General features: G+C 44.1%; 1 protein-coding gene across 12 annotated transcripts in view; it reads left to right on the top strand.

Annotated features, from left to right (window-relative positions):
• LOC122542474 (protein mono-ADP-ribosyltransferase PARP6) overlaps nucleotides 1-23,668 on the top strand; it is a 159,891-nt gene that overhangs the window by 39,095 nt on the left and 97,128 nt on the right. For 11 of the 12 annotated variants that reach the window (XR_006309808.2, XR_006309809.2, XR_015754175.1 and 8 more), the window contains exons 3-4: nucleotides 458-574; nucleotides 2,260-2,337. Coding sequence is in view for 8 of the 12 variants with exons in the window: in XM_043680217.2 (XP_043536152.1) it covers nucleotides 458-574; nucleotides 2,260-2,337 (195 nt within the window). In the remaining 4 variants the exon portion in view is untranslated. Of the gene's footprint in view, nucleotides 1-457; nucleotides 575-2,259; nucleotides 2,338-5,176; nucleotides 5,247-23,668 lie in introns of those variants that run through there. The other variant, XM_043680218.2, reaches the window with a different exon arrangement.

The following is a 23,668-nucleotide window of genomic DNA, read 5'->3' as shown; positions in this document are numbered from 1 at the left end:
CCCTGCCCTTCCCTTCACTGTTTGATCACACAGCATTGCCCTCTGAAAAGGTCACCGCTTGTCACTGGCCACTCGGGTGTTTCCTTTCTTCCTGCTGGTGGAATATAAATAAAGATTGACGCACTTGTTGTTCTTCACTCTTGCACACACACGACGTGGGTGCTGGGGAAAAATAAGCACTACCGCTGTTAGGTGGTAGTGTGGGGGAAAGGGAAAAAAAAGAAACAGGGGTTCTGTTCACTCTGAGAGCTGCCTCTGAGGGAGCTGGATCAGTCATGGAATCTGCACATGTAAATAAAGGAGAAGGAAGGAAGGGAATTGAGAAAGTAATTTCCTTCCTCTGACTCATTTCAACACCACAGGTGAGCCCTCTGTGCCTTTTGCTGTTTCACTGTACCTTTCACGTTGTCTGAAGGATAGACTGGTCTCTTACCTCATGGTTTTGCTTTCATGTCAGGCTGCCAACAGTACAGAGCGAGGTGCAGCCTGCCTCACGAGGCTTTCTCCAGTGGTCTGGCGCTTTCCTCACTCAACTTTGAAAGGATGGGCTGGAGGGAATCAAAGCTGTCAACAGGTGAGATTACATTGAGGAACACTGGTTTCTGTAACCCAGTGTATCAGCATAGCCAATCGGGGATTAAATACCCTCTGTTTGTTTAGGTAAACATATTGTATTTTTTACATTTTCTCTTTCTCCTCCCTCCACTTCTCTTCTTTTTTTCACTTGCCCCACACCAAATCAAGTGCTTCACTGACTGGAAGATTTTTTTTAAGATTAGATTCCCTACAGTGTGGAAAACAGGCCCTTCAGCCCAACCAGTCCACACCAACCCTCCAAAGCGTAACCCACCCAGATCCATTTCCCTCTGAATGATGCACCTATGGGCAATTTAGCATGGCCAATTCACCTGACGTGCACATCTTTGGACTGTGGGAGGAAACTGGAGCACCTGGAGGAAACCCGCGCAGACACAGGGGAGAATGTGCAAACTCCACACAGACAGTCACCCAAGGCTGGAATCGAAGCTTGGATCATGGTGCTGTGAGGCAGCAGTGCTAACCACTGAGCCACCATGTCTTCCAAACTGTCTGAAGGAGAGACTTGTCTCTTACCTTACGGTCTTGCTTTCGCATTTGGCTGCCAACAGTACAGAGCCGGGTGTATTCATACATTCACGGGATGAGAGCGTCTCTAGCTAGGCAGCATTTACTGTCCATTCCTAATTGCCCAGCAGGCAGTTAAGCATCAACCACGTTGCTTTGGGTGTGGAGTCACATGTAGGCCAGACCAGGTAAGGATGGCAATTTCGTTCCCTAACTGACATTAGTGAATCAGGTGGGTTTTTCCTGATAATCGGGCAATGGATTCCTGGTCTGCATTTGATTCTTAATTCCAGATTTTTACTGAATTCAAATTCCACCATCTGCTGTGTCGGGATTCGAACCCGGGTCCCCAGGATGTTATCTGAGTTCTGAATTAACAGTCCAGAGGTAATACCACTAGGCCATCGCCTGGCCAACTGGTGGGTCACTTGCCCTCAGGATCACAATGGACATCTGGGATTAATTACCCTGCACATTTTGAGGAGAAGCCTCACAGCTCCCTTGAGCACTTAACCCTGAAGACATGACCAACATCAGCACCTTGCCATATCAAGTCATTTTTTTCTTTTCGTGAATACTTCTGAAGCCAGTCACGGGGTCAAATTACTTGACGACAAACTGCACATTTCTTATATCTTATTCGTACAACTTGTAATATCTTGTTTGAAAATAAGAATCAAACCATTTTTTATTAGTTTACAGCATATGAGGGGTTTGTGGCTGGGCCAGTATTTCTTGCTCATCTCTAATTAGCCAGTTAACAGCCACCCACATTGCAGATATTCTAGAGTCACATGTAGCAGATTTCCTTCCCTAATGGACATTCATGATAGACCTTCATAATTGACAATGGTTACATAGTTACCATTAGATTAGCTTTTTCAAATTCCAGATTTTCACTGAGTTCAAACTGCCCCATTTGCCATACTGTGATTTGAAATCACCTCCCTAACCTGACACTTTACATTACGAGTTTACTGACATTACCACAAATTAAAATGTTACATTTTCTAACTAACTATTAATTAAATCAACTTTGATTTCCATTTGATTTATTTTGTTCTTATTGCTGTCTGGAGCTCGGCAACATTGCATTACCTTTGTTCATGTGGTACAAGACTTAACTTTCTTTCTTTACCTGTGTGGTTCCTTTAGGACGTCAAAGGCCAGTACTGGACCGATGATGATTCTGATGGAGACAATGACTCTGATGAATTTCTCTATGGTGTACAGGTAAATAATCTGTAGATATTGCTCACTTAGGGTCTGTATTGCATTGTCATTAAGTTGGAAGCTCTGTAATGCTACACTCCCATTGGGCAGTTAGTATATTGTACCCAATGCCTTTTGCATACCAAATGTTGGAGAGTCACTCAATACATGGATGGGGGAGACTGGGTTGTCAACAGGCCTCGAAAATCTGTACTTGGAAGGGTGTTGGGAAACAATTCAATAACAATTTTCAGAAGAAAATTGGACATATCCTAAAATGAACAATTTGTAGGGCTTTGGGGAAATATTGGGGTAATAGTACTAATTTGTTTCTCTCTCAAACAGCTAAAAACAAGGTAGGCAAATAGCTTCCTCATAAGCTGTGCAATTCTGTGACTCCAAAGCCAACTGCTTGTCAATTTTAACAACTTAAAGTATACAATGTCCCAAAACCAGTCATTTATAGTGATCGTGGTAAGCAGATGTTAAAGTTGAGATGGTTTAAGTGAGGAGAGGTAGTTAAAGAGACAGATTTTGAGGAAGTTTTAAAGGTAGAGACAGAGAGGAAGGGACAGATTGGCTGGTGAAGTGAATTCCAGAGAGTACAAAGAGGCAACTGGAATAAAACAAGGGCTTGGGGAAGGAATGAAGGTTAGATAGAGGTTGAAGATTGGCAATGCCACTATCAATTGAATATTTGGTATGTGGGGCATTTTGGCACTCTGTCAGTGTGGAAAGCATATTGTCAGAGAAGAAAAATGATGAAGTGATTTAATGAAAAGAGCTTCGGTCTACAAGGCATTGGTTTGATTTGAGGTGGGGATGCAGAAATCTTACCTTTAAACATGGGGAACCTACGATTATGATCATTGCACTTGGAAAATAGAGTGAGGAAAGTTAACAAGCTGAACCGTCTTTTCCTTCTGTGTTGCAGCTCCCTCACAGTTTCAAAATGTGAATTTAATCATTATGTTTATATACTTTTGACAAAGAAACAAAAATGATTTTGCTTCAGATTCTTGTGTAAGGACCAGACTTCTGAGAAAACCAAGGCTGTGAATTTATTTGGCTGGTTAGATTTTGCTTCATTTGTTTTACTTAAGCAAAGGTATCTTAAAGTTCCATGGTCTAAACATGGCACAAGGAACATTAGCACAAACACAGAAATCCTTGATGTTAATCACAGAAATACCAACAATCAAATATCTGGACAGAACTTTGTAAATCTCTTGCAAAATAGTGACATGAATCTCCAGAAAAATTACTCTTCCCAAACTCTCTCCTCATAACCAAGACTCGAACATTGTTCACAATGTTTCAATTGATGACCATTGATGTAGTGCCTATACCTCTAGGTCAGGAGACACAGGTTCAAGTCCCACCTGCTGGACCATGGATCATCAGTCAGTGCTATTTAGAAGAGCTGTGTTTACTGCAGTAGGTATTTCTTTGTGTTGTAGCTTGACACGTACAGAAAGGAGTCTGATTTCCATTAAGTAGAGTTGAAACCAGGGCTGCACAAAAGACAACTGATTTGTGTTGAACTCAACAACTACAGCTTAGGTTTCATGAGGTCTGCTCTGAAATGGTGTTATAATGTCAGGTAGAAAGGGCAGATTTTACGACTGAACTTAAAGAAAATTGGAAGCAAGTGGAAAAAAAAAATTCTGGTCAAAACTCCATCATATGCTTAGGAGTTTTTCAGAAGTATTGCTGCACATGACTGTTTGACTTATGCCAAAATGTCAAAGAGTCAAAGTTTTATTAGTATACTGCGAATGGTGTTCAGTCAGCGTAATCAATCCCTGATATCCACCCTCATGTTTTTGGAGCAATTCTGAACTTGACTGTTCTAAATATGACGGTGGTGGCTTGATTTACTACTAGTTAGGATCAAGTTCAGCCATTAGATCTTTGCAAATAAATCATTTTTACATGCCAGCTCTCCCCCTTGTTTCTGCTGGCCACTGCCACAGACTCATTAGTTAGCTAGCTCCTGTTAGCTCTTCAGTTTGTTCAGTTCTGGTGAGGCTGCACTTTATCCATATGAATGCATCCACCAATCAATATTTCTATAAAATGGAGACAGATTTAATCATTTTCATCATCTTTTAGAGAGAAGATAATTTGTGTGCAAGGATAACATCTCCCCAAGTACACAATAATACAGGTTGCTCTGCTGTAACACATATTTCGTTAACACAAATTCACTATAACATTACTGACGAGTTGGGATCACTGTTTCTAAAGCTTGAAGTTTTAAAGTGTGTATTGGTTATAATGCGATTCCAGCTCCAATAGTTTAAATGGTGCTGCTATTGCATGATTTTCTGATAAGTTGGGATTGCACGAGAACGGAACTACTGTGTTATAGCAGAATTGACTGTATTCTTGGCTTCTTATGGTGCTGTGTAGTGACCATACCTCTAGGCCAGGAGATGCAGCTGCAAGTCCCACCTGCTCCAGAGGTGCTTATGCTGAAAATATCAGTGATGCTCTGGGACTGAGATGTTTGACTTACAAGAACTACAATAGAAATTCTTGATATCTTGTGGGGCGGTAATAGAGTCCTACTTCTGGCCCGGGACACTTGGGTTCAAGTCCACCTGCTCTCCAGGTAGGTCGAGACCCATCTGAACAGTTTGTTCAAAAATTCATGCCAAGACAATCTTGAGAATGTGCACAGCTCCAAAATGGCTTCCTGTGACATTTCTCACGCCACCATTAGCTTTTGTAATTGTGAGTATCAATACTGGTACCATCCTACCAAACCAAACTGAACAACCATCATATTTTCCATAAGCTGCAGGCATCTTTTTATCAGAATTGAATTGAACTAATCCCAATTTTACAATTCTAGTTATGGCAAAACCATCAGCATTCACTGCCGTTATCCCGTGAAGTGATGGCAATGATTGACATTGAGTGAGGTTAGTATCCGTAGTTTTACCCCATTTTTCAAACAATTATCTGTAAGAATAATAGGGTGATTATGGTAGGGGATTTTAACTTTCCAAACATAGACTGGGACTGCCATAGTGTTAAGGGTTTAGATGGAGATAAATTTGTTAAGTGTGTACAAGAACTTTTCTGATTCAATATGTGAATGTACCTACTAGAGAAGGTGCAAAACTTGCCCTACTCTTGGGAAATAAGGCAGGGAAGGTGACTGAGGTGTCAGTGGGGGAGCACTTTGGGGCCAGTGACCATAATTCTATTAGATTTGAAATAGTGATGGAAAAGTATAGACCAGATCTAAAAGTTGAAATTCTAAATTGGAGGAAGGCTAACTTTGATGGTATTAGGCAAGAACTTTCAAAAGCTGATTGGGGGCAGATGTTCGCAGGTAAACAGATGGCTGAAAAATGGGAAACCTTCAGAAATGAGATAGTGAGAGTCCAGAGACAGTATGTTCCTGTTAGGGTGAAAGGAAAGGCTGGTAGGTATAGGGAATGCTGGATGACTAAAGAAATTGAGGGTTTGGTTAAGGAAAAGAAGGAAGCATATGTCAGGTATAGAAGAATAGATCAAGTGAATCCTTAGAGTATAAAAGCAGTAGGAGTATACTTAAGAGGGAAATCAAGAGGGCAAAAAGGGGACATGAGATAGCTTTGGCAAATAGAGTTAAGGAGAACCCAAAGAGTTTTTTCAAATACATTAAGGAAAAAAGAGAAACTAGGAAGAGAACTTGGCCCCTAAAAGTTCAGCAAGGCGACCTTTGTGTGGAGCAGCAGGAGATGGGGGAGATACTAAATGAGTATTTTGCATCAGTATTTACTGTGGAAAAAGATATGGAAGATATAGAACATAGGGAAATAGATGATGAAATCTTGAAAAATATCCGTATTACAGAGGAGGAAGTGCTGAATGTCTAGAAATGCATAAAAGTGGATAAATCCCCAGACCAGATCAGGTATACCCTAGAACTCTGTGGAAAGCTAGAGAAGTGATTGCTGGGCCTCTTGCTGAGCTATGTGTATCATTGATAGTCACAGGTGAGGTGCTGAAAAACTAACATGGTGCCACTGTTTAAGAAGGGTGGTAAGGACAAGCCGGGGAACAATAGATCGGCGAGCCTGACGTCAGTGGTGCATATTGTTGGAGGGAATCCTGAGGGATAGGATGTGCATGTATTTGGAAAGGCAAGGACTGATTAGGGATAGTCAGTGTGGCTTTGTGCATGGGAAATCATGTCTCACAAACTTGATTGAATTTTTTGAAGAAGCAACAAAGAGGATTGTCGAGGGCAGAGCAGTCGACATAATCGATGTGGACTTCAGTAAGGCGTTCGGCATGGTTGGCCATGGGAGATTGATTAGCAAGGTTAGATCTCATGGCCAGATATTACTACCCTTGAGGACCTCCTTTTTAAATTTCTCCCTAACTCTCTGTAATCTCCCTTCAGAGTCTCAACCTTTTCCCTTCCTATATCATTGGTTCCAATGTGGACAATGACCTCCTGCAGGCCCCTCTCCCCCATGAGAACATTCTGCACCCTCTCTGAGATATTCTTGATCCTGGCACCAGGGAAACAACACACCATTCTGCTTTTTCTCTGCTGGCCACAGAAACGTCTGTCTGTACCTCTGACTACAGAATCCCCTAACACAATTGATCTCTTGGAAGCCGACGTACCCCTCGTTCCATTAGAGCCAGTCTCAATACCAGAAGCTTGGCTGTTCGTGCTACATTTCCCTGAGAATCCATCACCCTCTACATTTTCCAAAACAGCATACCTGTTTGAAATGGGTATATCCACAAAAGGCTCCTGCCCTAGGTGTCAACCTCTCTCACCCTCCCTGGAGTTAACCCATCAATGTGACTGTATCTGAGACTTTCCCCCCTTCCTATAACTGCCATCCATCACATACTGTTACTGTTGCAAATTCCTCATCGCTGTTGTGGTTCTGTTCGCCGAGCTGGAAGCTTTTGTTGCAAACATTTCGTCCCCTGGCTAGGCGACATCATCAGTGCTTGGGAGCCTCCTGCGAAGCGCTTCTTTGATGTACATCAACTAGCCACGAAACGACACGACCAGCTATCCTTAGTAGCCACACACGCAGACAACAAGCAACATGAATTCGACTGGGACAACACTACTATCATAGGGCAAGCCAGACAGAGAACAGCCAGGGAATTTCTAGAGGCATGGCATTCATCCACAAACTCCATCAACAAACACATCGACCTGGACCCAATATTCCAACCACTACAGCGGACAGCTGAAACTGACAACCGGAAGCGGCAGGGACAGACCACTATAAACACCGGAGGAAACATCAAAGAAGCGCTTCGCAGGAGGCTCCCAAGCACTGATGATGTCGCCTAGCCAGGGGATGAAACGTTTGCAACAAAAGCTTCCAGCTCGGCGAACAGAACCACAACAACGAGCACCCGAGCTACAAATCTTCGCACAAACTTTGAATTCGTCATCGCTTTTATCTGTCTCTCCAACCGATCCACTCGATCTGATAAGATTTGCATCCAACAGCATTTATGGCAGATATAATCTGCAGTAACCCTTAAACTCTCTTTAAACTCCCACATCTGACAAGAAGTACATATCACTGCAAAGGCCATTTTTGCTCCTTCACAATCTACAGACCCAGAAAATAACACGTTTTATTCCTCTACAAACACTGCCCCAGGTTAAGTTAATAGTTATGGCTTATATTTTAAGTTTAATCAAGAGACATATAGAACATAGAACATAGAACATAGAAGAATACAGCGCAGTACAGGCCCTTGGGCCCTCGATGTTGCGCCGATCCAAGCCCACCTAAACTACACTAACCCACTATCCTCCATATACCTATCGAATGCCCTCTTAAATGCCCATAAAGAGGGAGAGTCCACCACTGTTACTGGCAGGGCATTCCATGAACTAACGACTCGCTGAGTGAAGAACCTACCCCTAACATCAGTCCTATATCTACCCCCCCTTAATTTAAAGCTATGCCCCCTTGTAATACCCGACTCAATACGCGGGAAAAGGTTCATACTGTCGACCCTATCTAACCCCCTAATCATCTTGTACACCTCAATCAAGTCACCCCTAAACCTTCTTTTCTCTAGTGAAAACAGCCCCAAGTGCCTCAGTCTTTCCTCATACGATTTTCCTTCCATACCAGGCAACATCCTGGTAAACCTCCTCTGCACCCGTTCCAATGCCTCCACATCCTTCCTATAGTATGGCGACCAAAACTGCACACAATATTCCAGATGCGGCCGTACCAGAGTCTTATACAACTGCATCATGACCTCAGGACTCCGGAACTCAATTCCTCTACCAATAAAAGCCAGTAAGCCATATGCCTTCCTCACCGCACTATTTACCTGGGTGGCAACTTTCAGAGATCTGTGTACATGGACACCAAGATCCCTCTGCTCATCCACACTACCAAGTATCCGACCATTAGCCCAGTACCCCATCTTTTTGTTATTCTTCCCAAAGTGAATCACCTCGCACTTAGCTACATTGAATTCCATCTGCCACCTTTCTGCCCAGCTCTGCAGCTTCTCTATATCCTGCTGTAACCTGCCACATGCTTCCTCACTGTCAACAACTCCTCCGACTTTCGTATCATCCGCAAACTTGCTCACCCAACCTTCTAACCCCTCTTCCAGGTCATTTATAAAAATGACAAACAGCAATGGTCCCAAAACAGATCCTTGCGGAACACCGCTAGTGACGGCACTCCATGAAGAAACTTTGCCATCAACTACTACCCTCTGTCTTCTTCCATCCAGCCAATTCCTAATCCAAACCTCCAACTCACCCTCAATGCCATATCTCCGTATTTTCTGCAGTAGCCTACCATGGGGAACCTTATCAAACGCCTTACTAAAATCCATATATACCACATCTACCGCTTTCCCCTCATCAACCTCCTTCGTCACCTTTTCAAAGAATTCAATAAGGTTTGTGAGGCACGACTTGCCCTTCACAAAACCATGCTGACTATCCTTGATCACATTATTCCTATCCAGATGTGCATAAATCCTATCCCTTACAATTCTCTCTAAGACTTTGCCCACAACAGAAGTGAGACTCACCGGCCTATAGTTACTAGGGCTATCCCTACTCCCCTTTTTGAACAAGGGAACCACATTTGCTATCCTCCAGTCTTCTGGGACTACTCCTGTAGACAAAGAGGACATAAAAATCAAGGCCAATGGCTCTGCAATCTCCTCCCTTGCTTCCCAGAGAATCCTAGGATAAATGCCATCAGGCCCAGGGAACTTATCTATTTTCACCTTTTCCAGGATTTCCAACACCTCTTCTCGACATACCTCAAAGCCATCCATTCTACTTATTAGTGACTCAGTATTCTCATCGACAACAATGCCCTGTTCCTGAGTAAATACTGAAGAAAAGTATTCATTCAGTGTCTCCCCAATCTCTTCCGCCTCCACACGCAACTTCCCCCTACTATCCTTGACTGGACCTATTCCTACCCTAGTCATTCTTTTATTCCTAACATACCTATAGAAAGCCTTAGGGTTTTCCCTAATCCTATCGACTAAGGACCTTTCATGTCCCCTCCTTGCTGCTTTTAGCTCTCTCTTCAGGTCCTTCCTGGCTACCCTATAACTCTCAATCGCCCCAATTGAACCTTCACGTCTCATCTTGAGATAGGCCGCCCTCTTCCATTTAACAAGGGATTCCAATTCCTTATTAAACCACGGCTCCCTCGCACGACCCTTTCCTTCCTGCCTGACAGGTACATAATTATCAAGGACACTCAATAGTTGCCCCTTGAACAAGTTCCACATATCATTTACACTCTTGCCTTGGAGTCTACTTGGAGTCTATCTCGAAAAACATATAATCAAGAAGGAAACCCCTCTCCCAGACCATACAGAACCTCATCACCTCAGGAGATCTCCCACCCACAGCTTCCAACCTCATAGTCCGGGAACCCCGCACTGCCCGGTTCTACCTCCTTCCCAAGATCCACAAGCCTGACCACCCTGGCCGACCCATTGTCTCAGCATGCTCCTGCCCCACTGAACTCATCTCTACCTACCTCGACACTGTCCTATCCCCCCTAGTCCAGGAACTCCCCACATACGTTCGAGACACCACCCACGCCCTCCACCTCCTCCAAGACTTCCGTTTCCCCGGCCCCCAACGCCTCATCTTCACCATGGATATCCAATCCCTCTACACCTCCATCTGCCATGACCAGGGCCTCCAAGCCCTCCGTTTTTTCCTCTCCAGACGTTCCCAACAGTACCCCTCCACTGACACTCTCATTCGTTTGGCCGAACTGGTCCTCACCCTTAACAATTTCTCCTTTGAATCCTCCCACTTCCTCCAGACCAAAGGGGTAGCCATGGGCACACGTATGGGCCCCAGCTATGCCTGTCTCTTTGTTGGCTACGTAGAGCAGTTGATCTTCCGTAATTACACCGCACCACTCCCCACCTCTTCCTCCGCTACATTGATGACTGCATTGGCGCCACCTCGTGCTCCCGCGAGGAGGTTGAGCAATTCATCAACTTCACCAACACATTCCACACTGACCTTAAATTTACCTGGACCATCTCTGACACCTCCCTCCCCTTCCTGGACCTCTCCATCTCCATCAGTGACGACCGACTTGTCACTGACATTTTCTACAAACCCACCGACTCCCACAGCTACCTGGATTACACCTCTTCCCACCCTACCTCTTGCAAAAATGCCATTCCGTATTCCCAATTCCTCCGCCTCCGCCGTATCTGCTCCCAGGAAGACCAGTTCCACCATAGAACACACCAGATGGCCTCCTTCTTTAGAGACCGCAATTTCCCTTCCCACGTGGTTAAAGATGCCCTCCAACGCATCTCGTCCACATCCCGCACCTCCCCCCTCAGACCCAACCCCTCCAACCGCAACAAGGACAGAACGCCCCTGGTGCTCACCTTCCACCCTACCAACCTTCGCATAAACCAAATCATCCGCCGACATTTCCGCCACCTCCAAACAGACCCCACCACCAGGGATATATTTCCCTCCCCACCCCTCTCCGCCTTCCGCAAAGACCGTTCCCTCCGTGACTACCTGGTCAGGTCCACGCCCCCCTACGACCCACCCTCCCATCCTGGCACTTTCCCCTGCCACCGCAGGAACTGTAAAACCTGTGCCCACACCTCCTCCCTCACCTCCATCCAAGGCCCTAAAGGAGCCTTCCACATCCATCAAAGTTTTACCTGCACATCCACTAATATCATTTATTGTATCCGTTGCTCCCGATGTGGTCTCCTCTACATTGGGGAGACTGGGCGCCTCCCAACAGAGCGCTTTAGGGAACATCTCCGAGACACCCGCACCAATCAACCAAACCGCCCCGTGGCCCAACATTTCAATTCCCCCTCCCAATCTGCCGAGGACATGGAGGTGCTTGGCCTCCTCCACCGCCGCTCCCTCACCACCAGACGCATGGAAGAAGAATGCCTCATCTTCCGCCTCGGAACACTTCAACCCCAGGGCATCAATGTGGATTTCAACAGCTTCCTCATTTCCCCTTCCCCCACCTCATCCTAGTTTCTAACCTCCAGCAAAACTGTCCCCTTGACTTGTCCGGACTTGTCCGACCTGCCCAGCTCCTTTTCCACCTATCCACTCCACCCTCTCCTCCCTGACCTATCACCTTCATCTCCTCCCCCACTGACCTATTGTACTCTATGCTACTCTATCCCCAACCCCACCCTCCTCTAGCTTATCTCTCCACGCTTCAGGCTCTCTGCCTTTATTCCTGATGAAGGGCTTTTGCCCGAAACGTCGATTTCGAAGCTTTTCGGATGCTGCCTGAATTGCTGTGCTCTTCCAGCACCACTGATTCAGAAGGAAACCACTATACTCACTACTGCAGCCTTTCTCTTGGACAGACTTAAAACAACGATTAACTTATCTGATTCTGTGCTGTGAACTTCACCCACAGTTCCTCCAAGATTAATTGTGAATTTCACTGTTTGTTAATTTTCCCAGATGCACTCCGACGTCCAGCGATACACGAATTCAAACAGCAAAGACAGTAACTGTGCAGGTTCTCTCTCTCTCTCCCTGTCTTGCTCTCTCTCTCTCTCCTGCACTGTCCACTCTTCTCCCTTTTAAAACTGCTGTTGTTTTGACTTTTTTTTCCCCCAAAGTTCCAAAACAATGCAACAGCATATAAAACAGTAATTGCTGCTCCTGGAATTTGAGTAAATCACCTCCAACACCTAAAATACCTCAAAAAAAGGAGCATTTCTTACAGCCAGAAATTTTTCCCCTCCTCCATCTTGGATTTGTTAGGTGAAGGGGTAAATGTAGAGGAATGGGTCTGGGTGGGTTGCTTTTCGGTGGGTCGCTGTGGACTTGTTGGGCCGAAGGGCCTGTTTCCACACTAAGTAATCTAATCTAATCAAGATGGGCCAACTGGCTGAGAAGTGGCAGATGGAGTTTAATTTAGATAAATGTGAGATGCTGCATTTTGGGAAAGCAAACCTGAACAGGAGTTATACACTTAATAGTAAGAGTTGAAACTTTATTGCTGGAACAGCACAGCAGGTCAGGCAGCATCCAGGGAACAGGAGATTCGACGTTTCGGGCACAGGCCCTTCTTCACGAATAGTAAGATCCTAGGGAGTGTTGCTGAACAAAGAGACTTTCGAGTGCAGGTTCTTACTCCTTGAAAGTAGAGTTGAAGGTAGATAGGGTAATGAAGAAGGCGTTTGGTATGCTTTCCTTTATTGGTCAGCATATTGAGTACAGGAGTTGCGGCTATATAGGACATTGGTTTGGCCATTTTTGGAATATTGCGTGCAATTCTGGTCTCCTCCCTATCAGAAAGATGTTGTGAAACTTGAAAGGGTTCAGAAAAGATTTATAAAGATATTGCCAGGGTTGGAGGATTTGAGCTACAGGGAGAGGCCGAATAGATTAGATTAGATTCCCTACAGTGTGGAAACAGGCCCTTCGGTCCAACCAGTCCACACTGACCTTCCAAAGAGTAACCCACCCAGACCCATTTCCCTCTGACTAATGCCCCTAACACTACGGGCAATTTAGCATGGCCAATTCACCTGACCTAGGCTGGGGCTGTTTTCACTGGAGCATCAGAGGCTGAGGGATGACCTTATAGAGGTTTATAAAATCATGAGGTGCATGAATAGGGTAAATAGATAAGGTCTTTTCCCTGGGGTGGGGAGTCCAGAACTGGAGGGCACAGGTTTAGGGTGAGAGGGGAAAAGATATAAAAGAGACCTAATGGGCAACATTTTTCATGTAGAGGGTGGTATGTGTATGGAATGAACTGCCAGAGGAAGTGGTGGAGGCTGTTACAATTGCAACATTTAAGAGGCATTTGGATGGGGATATGAATAGGAAGGGTTTGGAGGGATATGGGCCAGGTGCTCATAGGTGGGACTAGATTGGGTTGGGGTATCTGGTCGGCTTGGACGGGTTGGACCGAAGGGTCTGTTTCTGTGCTGTACATCTCTTTGTCTCTGACTGTAATCATGCTGTTGAGATGCCCCACACAATTTAGAAATCACCTGAACTGACTAGAACTTCCTGTTTTCATTGTCGGATCGCCATTAACCTTTTCCGGTTAAGTTACGACTTGTTAATGAGGTGTAACTGAGTTATTAAGTCTATTAAGCTATAATAATTATTGGAGACCCCCTTAAGCCCTGAAAACATAATTTTAGATTTGGATAAAGATTATATTCTGTATTATGAAATATTCATAGTTTTTGCCTCAATTCATTTTAAAAACCTGTTTGCTTATATTTTGACTTCTAATATGTTTGTGTCCATTTTTATTTTGTCGTCTTTAAAATTTGTAAGATGTGAAGGGTAATTAAACCATTTTACTTCCAGGTTTGTTATCTATGAAAATTGACTTTTTATCCTGCATGGTGACAGAAACGTTGCTGGATGCATGGAGATCTTTTGGCTTAGCAACCAATCCAAATTAACATTGGGAAAGGGGAAATCAATATTTCAGAGCTAGTAAGATCATTAGATAGCTTTCTTTGTGGTCAGCCATGGGTGCTCTCCACCTCAGTACTGATTTAAAGATTAATAACTGATCTTTCAAACAAAATTAAATATAGAAAAGATGAAAGGCATTGAGATTCATCACCAGTGGCTCAGTGGTTAGAACTGCTCCCTCACTGTGCTAAAGACCTGGGTTCAATTCCAACCTTGTCTTACTGTCTGTGAGGTGTTTGCACATTCTCCCTGTGTCTGTGCGGGTTTGCTGTGGCTTCCTCCCACACTCCAGGTTAGGTGGATTGACTGTACTAAATTGCTCATCGTGTCCAGGGATGTGTGAGCTAGGTGGGTTACCAATGGGAAATGCAAGGTTTCAGGGACAGTATAGGTGGATGAGTCTGGGTTTGACACTCTTCAGATGATTGGTGTGGACTCATTAGACTGAATGGCCTGCTTCCACACTGTGTAGGGATTCTATGATTGTGAAAAATAGTTGATCGTTGAACATTAAAAGTATTGGTGTCGGAGCATAGAATTTTCAAACAGAAGTGTCCATTTCTTTTCAAAAGATATCTAAAATGTATTAATATTGAATGGATTAAAGCAGATTGAGAAACCCTGATTTAGAATCCAAGCTAGGGTACTTTTGAATGAATCAAGAGGTACCATTTGTGGGTCAATATGGATTTCAGCCAATGTGTTGTTGCCAGTTTTGACAGAACCCCTTTTTTCTGTTCGCCCTATTTTAAAGACAATTGCCCTGATTACAAGCAAGTTGCAGCATCAACAGCTCAGTCCATTGCTGTGGTTGAACAAGAATAGGGCTCAAATTGCCGAATTTTAATCTTCAGATTTTATTGTCTTGTGTACTCATATACAAAAGTACAGGAGTACAGTGAAAAGTGTATAATGTCATTACACAAGGTGCCATCTTCGGTACCAGGAATATACCCTGAGGATATATAATTTTACAGGTGGGTGAATAAAATTGTTACAGAAAAGAATCCCCATAGCTGTTGCCTCTTTACTCACTCTTTGGTAATATCAGTGAAACTAAAACTGGAGTACAAACTATTGCACCACACATTTTAGCCTGGTAAATATCAGTATTGTTCCATGACTACTGATAGAGTTTAAATAAAGCTGTCAACTTGCCTCAGGCCTATAAACAGAGGAAGCAATATCATCCTAATGCAAATTGTTACTTCAATCAAATTTTGTCCAATGCAGTAAAAGAAAATACAATAGGGAGAACATTTCTGGAGTTCTATAGAGATAGCTTTAACAATTGGCAAAGATCAAACTGATTGCCTTGATGGCTGTGATAAATGCAATTGAGATATGACATTGGTCTTTTTCTGTGCTATGAATATATTCATCCCAATTAGTCCATTCTGGTATTTATAATCTAAGGGAAATTCCTCTCACTCAAAATTCGGTGACTCCTTACTGGGCATCCCTACACTCCAAAGAAAAATTCAAAAAGGCAGACCCCAACCAACATTTCAGGGGTATTTAGAGATGGGGAATGAAAATTGGTGGAGCCAATTCATCTCATCTTAAAATGATAACGTTCTGTTCCTTTCTCCAAATGAAGGGATGTTCTTAATGGTGCTCTTTTCTCCCCAAGCTCTTGTCTCTCATTACTATAGGGCCAACATCTCAACAAGGCAGGGTTAATAAGTGAAACAGAAATCACTGTAATGAGTGAGGAAGATTTGGCAGAAAACTGAGATCCTTTATTTTCAAACTTTATCTTCTTGCAAGACCGGTTCAGATTTTGTAAAGTCCCTTGACCCATTTCAACCCTGGTCATTGAGAAAGTTGTCCACATGTTTTTGCACCAAGGTTCTGATCTGTGCCATAGAATGAGCCTTTCTAAAAGAGAGCTGGCAGTAAATCAGCTCTCCCTTCAGTACTTCACTCGAACATACAGGCCTCATAACTACGTCTACATTTTTAAACATTCATTGTGAAATATGAGCATCAGTGTTGTCCAGTCCTATTTGCCATTGAGAGGTGGTTGTGAGGTGTCTTCTTGAACCACAGTTAGACTCATAGACTCACAGAGATGTGCAGCACAGAAACAGATCCTTAGCTCTAACTTGTCCATGCCGACCAGATATCCTAAATTAATCTAGTCCCATTTGCCAGCATTTGGCCCATATCCCTCTAAACCCTTCCTATTCATGTACCCATCCAGATGCCTTTTAAATATTGTAATTGTACCAGCCTCCACCACTTCCTCTGGCAGCTCATTCCATACACGCACCACCCTCTGCATGAAAAAGTTGCCACTTAGGTTACTTTTAGTTCTTTCCCCTCTCAACTTAAAACCTATGCCCTCTAGTTCTGGATCCCACCCCCCCCCACCCCAGAGAATATTCATGTACTGCCAGTTATCGAGTCATAGAGTCGTATGGCACAGAAACAGACCCTTCGGTTCAACCATTCCATGGTGAACATAATCCCAAACTAAACTAGCTCCACTTGCCTGCCCCCAGCCCATATCCCTCCAAACCTTCCTATTAAACTGTAAAGACTATAATAAAATGGTAATAAATCTTTAACTAAGCCTGCAATCTCAGGAGCAGCTGCAAGATCGACATTGCTCCCACAGCTAAAAATGGGTATATCACAAAACCATGGCATTTATTTTCCTTGCTTTTTTTGGCCTCTTTAATCTCAAACTTAATCACAACACAAAGTTAGTGCAAGATGGATCTCTCCATGCAGTATTCCAACATCATGCTTTGATTCTGCGTTAGAATTAGTGAAAGTCTCTTCCTTCATGATCAATATTGACTGGAGAAGTTAGCACAGGCCAACAAGGTCTTTGCTAGACCTTGACGTGGAATAGGACAATGCAAATCTCAAATTACATAAATTTCACAATCATTCAAATCTAGCCATGGCTATTAAAACTGGTTCATTTTGGGCATTTGCAAATTGGGCGGCATGGTGGCTCAGTGGTTAGCACTGCTGCCTCACAGCGCCAGGTTCCCGGGTTCGATTCTGGCCTCAGGCGACTGTGTGGAGTTTGCACGTTCTCCCCGTGTCTGTGTGGGTTTCCTCTGGGTGCTCCGGTTTCCTCCCACAGTCCAAAGATGTGCAGGTCAGGTGAACTGGCCATGCTAAATTGCCTGTAGTGTTAGGTGCATTAGTCAGAGGAAAATGGGACTGGGTGGGTTACTCTTCGGAGGGTCGGTGTGGACTTGTTGGGCTGAAGGGCCTGTTTCCACACTGTAGGGAATCTAACCTAACCATCAAACTTTCTGGCAGCTCCACCAAATGTTTGCTCTGTGCAAAGGCTAGAATGCAAATTAAGATAGATGAGCATTGCCAATGAAGATATCAAAGGGACTTCATTTAGAAAGATGAGATTTTCGAACCCACTTGACCAGAAACAAGTTTGATTTGGTCAGTGTAGTGTTAGGAATTACATCAAATCTAAGGCTTATATTGTTCACGGACTTAGCATCGGTTACTCTCTCCGAATTGGAACTGTCTGAGGTTGTTAAGCCTCTGTGAGAATTCTACTGGGACTTTTAAAAGCTTTTCTCACTTAAAAATGTTTCATTACTTCAAGTATTACTACTTAGCCCAGATCCACAATGGCATGGAAAAACAATTAAAGTAGAAGTACTTTTCATTGCCACAATCTTAAAAAGCAGACACTACAATATAGGTGATCAATTAAAATCCATATTTACAGCTTATTTGATGTGTTCTTTTGTTAAAAGGCATTCAGGCTTTCAAGGAAACACAATACTGCATGCTTCACACGTGGCTGTATGTGCTTTGAGATGCATGGCCTTTAGAATTACATTGAAAGCCTTTTGTTTGGAGGCTGCTACACTCACATTTGCAAAATAAATGCACTTTGGCACTCTTCACCAGCCCCTGGGGTACAGCCAGATCCAATGTAGTTCAACAATGCTGGGTTTCAGAACGGAGGAGTTAAAAGGACACATGAACAAGTCAGAAGGAGTCTTTTGCAATTGGAAATAAAAACAGAAAATGCTGGACACCGTCAGGGTCAGGTTGGAGTGAGAATCAGAGTTAACCATTCAGGTTAAATGGCCCTTCAGGACCACAACTAATGCAGTCTGTGGTTTACTATAATTTAGCCTGTGTAGCATACACCACAAAACTTGAGTCAGTTATTGTGAAGTTGATTTGTAACACTAACTATTTGTAATATCACAGACTTACACCTGCAGTCTGGGGACAGAAACTTGTAGGGGCCTGAATAAAGTGCGCTGTGGCAAAATTATATGTTGAATTGTAAGAGAAGTCTGAAGCCTACCTGGACAATGAGAACAATTTGCTGCATATTTTATGGTGGGTCACAAGGCAGTGGTGAACTGTTTATTAAGGGAATTATTCCTTATAATGATCTCATTAATAGTACCTCACTTTATTAATATTTCGTTTCCCATATTATTAAACACTATGAACAAAGTAGTCATTGATGGCATGGGCTCTTATTTTAGTCAGTAACTTCCCGTACAGCACCTTGTCAAAGGCCTTCTGGATTTCCAAATTGATCATAGACTCCTTCAGCTTTGTCCAATTGCTCAGTACCTCCTCAAAGAATGGTTTCTAAAATCTTACCAATAACAGAGTTCAGGCTAATTGGCTGGCAGTTTCCAGTCTTCTGCGCCTCTCCCTTCTTAAACAGGAGTGTTACATTAGCTACGTTCTAGTCTCCTGGCACCCTTCCTGACTGCATTGATTCCTGAAAGACCACCACCAATGTCAGTTATCTCCTTCAGAACTCCGGGTTGCAGTCCATCTGGTCCGAGTGATTCATCCATCTTCAGAACTTCCAGTTTCCCCAACATCTTTTTCTTCATGATGGCCACTACACTCACTTTTGCCTCTGACTCCCTTGAAGTTCTGGTATGCTGCTGCTATCTTCTGGGAGAAAGTGAGGACTGCAGATGCTGGAGATCAGAGTCGAGAGTGTGTTGGTGGGGAAGCACAGCAGGTCAGGCAGCATCTGAGGAGGAGCAGGAGAATCAATGCTTTGGACATAAGCCTTTCATCAGGAATCAGCCCTTCCTGATGAAGGGCTTATGCCTGAAACGTCGATTCTATTGCTCCTCGGATGCTGCCTGACCTGCTGTGCTTTACCAGCAACACACTCTCGACTGCTGGTGTCCTCCACTGTGAAAACTGTTACAATGTACCTATTCAGTTCCTCCATCATTTTTTTGTTCCACATTGCTATTTCTCCAGCCTCATTTTTCCATTGACTCAATGTCCACTATTTATTGCATTTCTCTCTTACCTTGTAGACATCGAAAAAAAGCTCTTGCAATCTTCTTTCATATTACTAGCTTGCTTACTCTCATATTTCATCTTCTCCCTCTTTATGACTTTTATACTCATCCTCTGCTGGTTTTAAAATGCTTCCCAATCTTCTGGCTTCCCACTGATTCAGGGTTAATGTAGTAGTGAATTGGGGTGGGTCACACTGCATGTGATGGAAGATGTTGCCGGTAACACTGAGAGTGGAAGACAGCCTGTGCCCTGGCGAGAGGGGGGGCGCGGGAATGCGAGAGAGCAGAGAGAAAGAGTGAGTGTGAGGCACCTGAGAGAGGATGGTGACACCGAAGCTGGTGGTGTGGCAAAGAGCCTTCTTCCTACAGGTGGCTCAATGGATAGCACTGCTCCTTTACAGTACCAGGGACCTAGGTTTGATTCCAGTCTCGGGCGACTGTCTGTGTGGAGTTTGCATATTCTCCCCGTGTCTGTGTGGATTTCCTCCAGGTGCTCCAGTTTCCTCCGACAGTCCAAAGATGTGCAGGTCAGAGTGGATTGGTCATCCTAAATAGCCCGTAGTGTTCAGGAGTGTGTAGATTAGTTGCATTAGTCACAGGAAATGTCAAGTAATCAGGTAGGAGAATGGGCCTGGGGGGGGATACTTCTTGGTGGATTGGTGTGCACTTGTTGACTCAAATGGCCTGTTTCCATACTATAGGCATTCTATGATTCTAACCTGGGAAATTTTTCCATTGGCTTAAGATGCACTGACCCAGGTGGCAATCTCAGACTCGGCTGACATGGTCTGTTTTCTGGCCTTCTGGCAAGAGGATATCCTATTTCTACAGTGCCTCATCCAAAAAGACCTCTAGGTGCCTGTTGCAACATGGGCCACCCATTTACCGATGGCTGCCATATACAGGGAAAAATGTCAGGAACAAGCGAGGCAGCTCCAGACTAGTAGTGCTTGCTTGGCAGCATGGCAGCCTTTTAAAGATGATACCAGGACATTCTGGGATATCCTGGCAGTGGTGAATTGTTCTAGGAATGGTATGTGTTGAGATGGAGTTGGAATTGGGTAGCGTAGGGTTGGGGTACGTAGTTAATTTTTGGTCAGACTTTTGGAATACAGCATAGAATTCTGGTCTCCCTGCTAAAGAAGGATGCTGTGAAACTTGAAAGAGTGCAGAAAAGATTTACAAGAATGTTGCAAGAGTTGGAGGGTTTGAGCTATAGGGAGAGGCTGAACAGGCTGGGGCTGTTTTCCCTGGAACGTCGGAGGCTAAGAGGTGACCTTATAGAGGTTTATAAAATCATGAGGGGCATGTATAGGGTGAATGGACAAGATCTTTCCCCAGAATGGGGGGAGTTCAAAACTCGAGGTCATGGGTTTAAGGTGAGAGGAGAAAGATTTAAAAGGGACCTAAGGGGCAATTTTTTCACGCAAAGGTTGGAGGGACAATGTTTTAGGCATAAGCCCTTTCATTAGCCCTTATGAATGAAATGCTGACTCTCCTGCTCCTCGGATGCTGCCTGACCTGCTGTGCTTTTCCAGCACCACACTTTTCGACTCTGACTCTCCAGCATTTGCAGTCCTCCCTTTTTCCTTACAGGGATATGGATCAAATGCTGGCAAATTGGACTTGATTAATTTAGGATATCTGGTCGGCATTGGACAAGTTAGACCGAAGGGTCTGTTTCTGTGCTATACAACTCTCTGGCTCTATGACTGTGAGATATGGTGTGAGTTTTCTCCTTGCCTCACAGTGATGAACCCTCTAAAAAAACTCAACAAAGATTTACAAGGATGTTGCCAGGGTTGGAGGATTTGAGCTTTAGGGAGAGACTGAATAGGCTGGGGCTGTTTTCCTTGGAGTGTCAGAGGCTGAGGGATGACCTTATAGAGGTTTATAAAATCGTGAGAGACATGGATAGGATAAGTAAACAAAGTCTCTTTCCTGGGGTGGGGGAGTCCAGAACTAGAGGGCATAGGTTGAGGGTGAGAGGCGAAAGCTATAAAAGAGACCTAAGGGGCAACATTTTTGTGCAGAAGGTGGTACGTGTATGGAATGAGGTGCCAAAGGAAGTGGTGGAGGCTGGTACGATTGCAACATTTAAAAGACATCTGGATGGGCATATGAATAGGAGGGGTTTGGAGGGAAAGAGGCCAGGTACTGGCTAGTGGGACTAGATTGGGTTGGGGTATCTAGTCGGCATGGACGAGTTGGACCAAAGGGTCTGTTTCCATGCTGCACATCTCTGTGACTCTATGACAACTGACACTTTGCCAATAAAGCCCTAAGATTCAGTCCTGAGTTTTGTCTTTACTGATATTACCATACATTACGTAACTGACTGAACGCACTACCCTGACTCCATTACACAGAGAAGGTGACTGAAAGTGAGGTAGGTCTCAGCTCTTGATGTCATGGGATTATCCTAAAGTTACAGGCCTGTCTGATCTGGAATCTATGCCATAATACAACAACAACAACAATAATGATGTCTGGGCCAAAACAAGCAGGCTTGGTGATTTTATGACAGATGACCTCTTAATTGGCCAATTACAAGCCTATCAAATTAAAACCGGTCCAGTCAGTGGATCCAAAGCTTTGAGTGGGGGGGAGGGGGTGGGAGTGGCATGGTGGCTCAGTGGCTTAGTGGTTAGCACTGCTGCCTCACAGTGCTAGGGACCTGGATTCGATTCCAGGCCTTGAGTAATCATCAGTGTGGGGTTTGCACATTTTCCCCGTGTCTGCGTGGGTTTGCTCTGCTTTTCTCCAAAGATGTGCAGGGTAGGTGGGCTTGGCCGTGCCACATTACTCATAGTGTCCAGAAATGTATGGCCCAGGCGGCTCAGTCATGACAAATGCTAGATTACAGGAATGTGAATCGGTAGGGTCCAGGTAGGATACTCTTTACAAAATCAGTAGAGAGTCCATGGGCCAAGTGGTCACTTTCTGCCCTCCAGGAAAGGATGACACTACCAGACCACCTGGGTAATTTTTGGTAAACTCAAAAATTAATAACAATAATCAGGTGGCCCCGGATTGGACAGGAAAACACCTCCAAGGGAATAGTTGCCTTCTGACCCACTCATGGAGCCAAGGAATTTCCAAACACAATGGCTTCTTCAGGGACTCTCCCGCATCTACATTAAGCTCATGGAATTGTCATGCATTGGGATTCTGAATAACATTGGTAAAATACCAGCAGTTTTGGAAAATAAAGCTCTTCCAGAAGGTCTTACAGAATGTAGTTTTGCTGTCCACCTCCAGTCGCTGCTGCCAATCCTGTTGTGGAGAAACTATTTTACTCCAACTCTCACCTAACCAGTTAATTTCTGTCCAAGGTTCAGATCAATAATCTGTTTATCAAAAGTCCATTAAGGATCTGAAGACTGGTTATCAGGTTGGGATGTGAACTCTGTTCCTCACTCCACTGACCTGTTAACAATTTCTGAAACGTTTTGCTTTCATTTTGCATTTGTAGGGTTTGTTTTTGTTTTTACGATTGCAGTGGTATCCATAAATAAATTGGGAAAAAAAATCTAATTGTTACAGTGATCAAGTTATCAAGGGAAATGATTAGATGAAGGATAAGATTTGATTATTATCATGATAAGATGCTATCATTTTAAATTAAATCTGGTCTCTGGGGAAGGGAAATAATTAATGAGCTTTTTGAGACATCTTTGTAAAAGATAGCAAAGGAGATTGGATTATTTGAACAGACTTTGCAGAATGCTACTGCTTCAGCCCGCTTTGCCATTGAGCAACAGAAAGTGAGTTTAAGGCGCGAGACTTGACCAGGGAGGCATGGTGGCTCAGTGGTTGGCACTGCTCCCTCACAGTGCCAGGGACCTGGGTTTGATCCTGCCCTCAGGTGAATGACTGTGTGTGTGTGTCTGTGTGTGTGTATTCCTCTGGGTGCTCTGGTTTCCTCCAGCTGTCCAAAGTTGGGCCACTTACTTCAAAACATTAACTCTGAACTCTCTCCTCAGTTGTCGCCAGACCTGCTGAGCTTTTCCAGCAATTTGTGCTTTTGTTGCCAAAGATGTGCATGTTAGCTGGATTGGCTGTGCTGAATTGCCCATTTGTCCATGGATTTGGT

Source organism: Chiloscyllium plagiosum, unplaced genomic scaffold, assembly GCF_037043375.1.
Source record: "Chiloscyllium plagiosum isolate Xiang-an unplaced genomic scaffold, Cpla_swu_hap1 HiC_scaffold_42, whole genome shotgun sequence".
Classification (NCBI taxonomy): Eukaryota; Metazoa; Chordata; class Chondrichthyes; order Orectolobiformes; family Hemiscylliidae; genus Chiloscyllium; species Chiloscyllium plagiosum.
The sequence above is the reverse complement of the archived record's forward strand: the minus strand, read 5'-3'. Positions and strand labels throughout refer to the sequence as shown.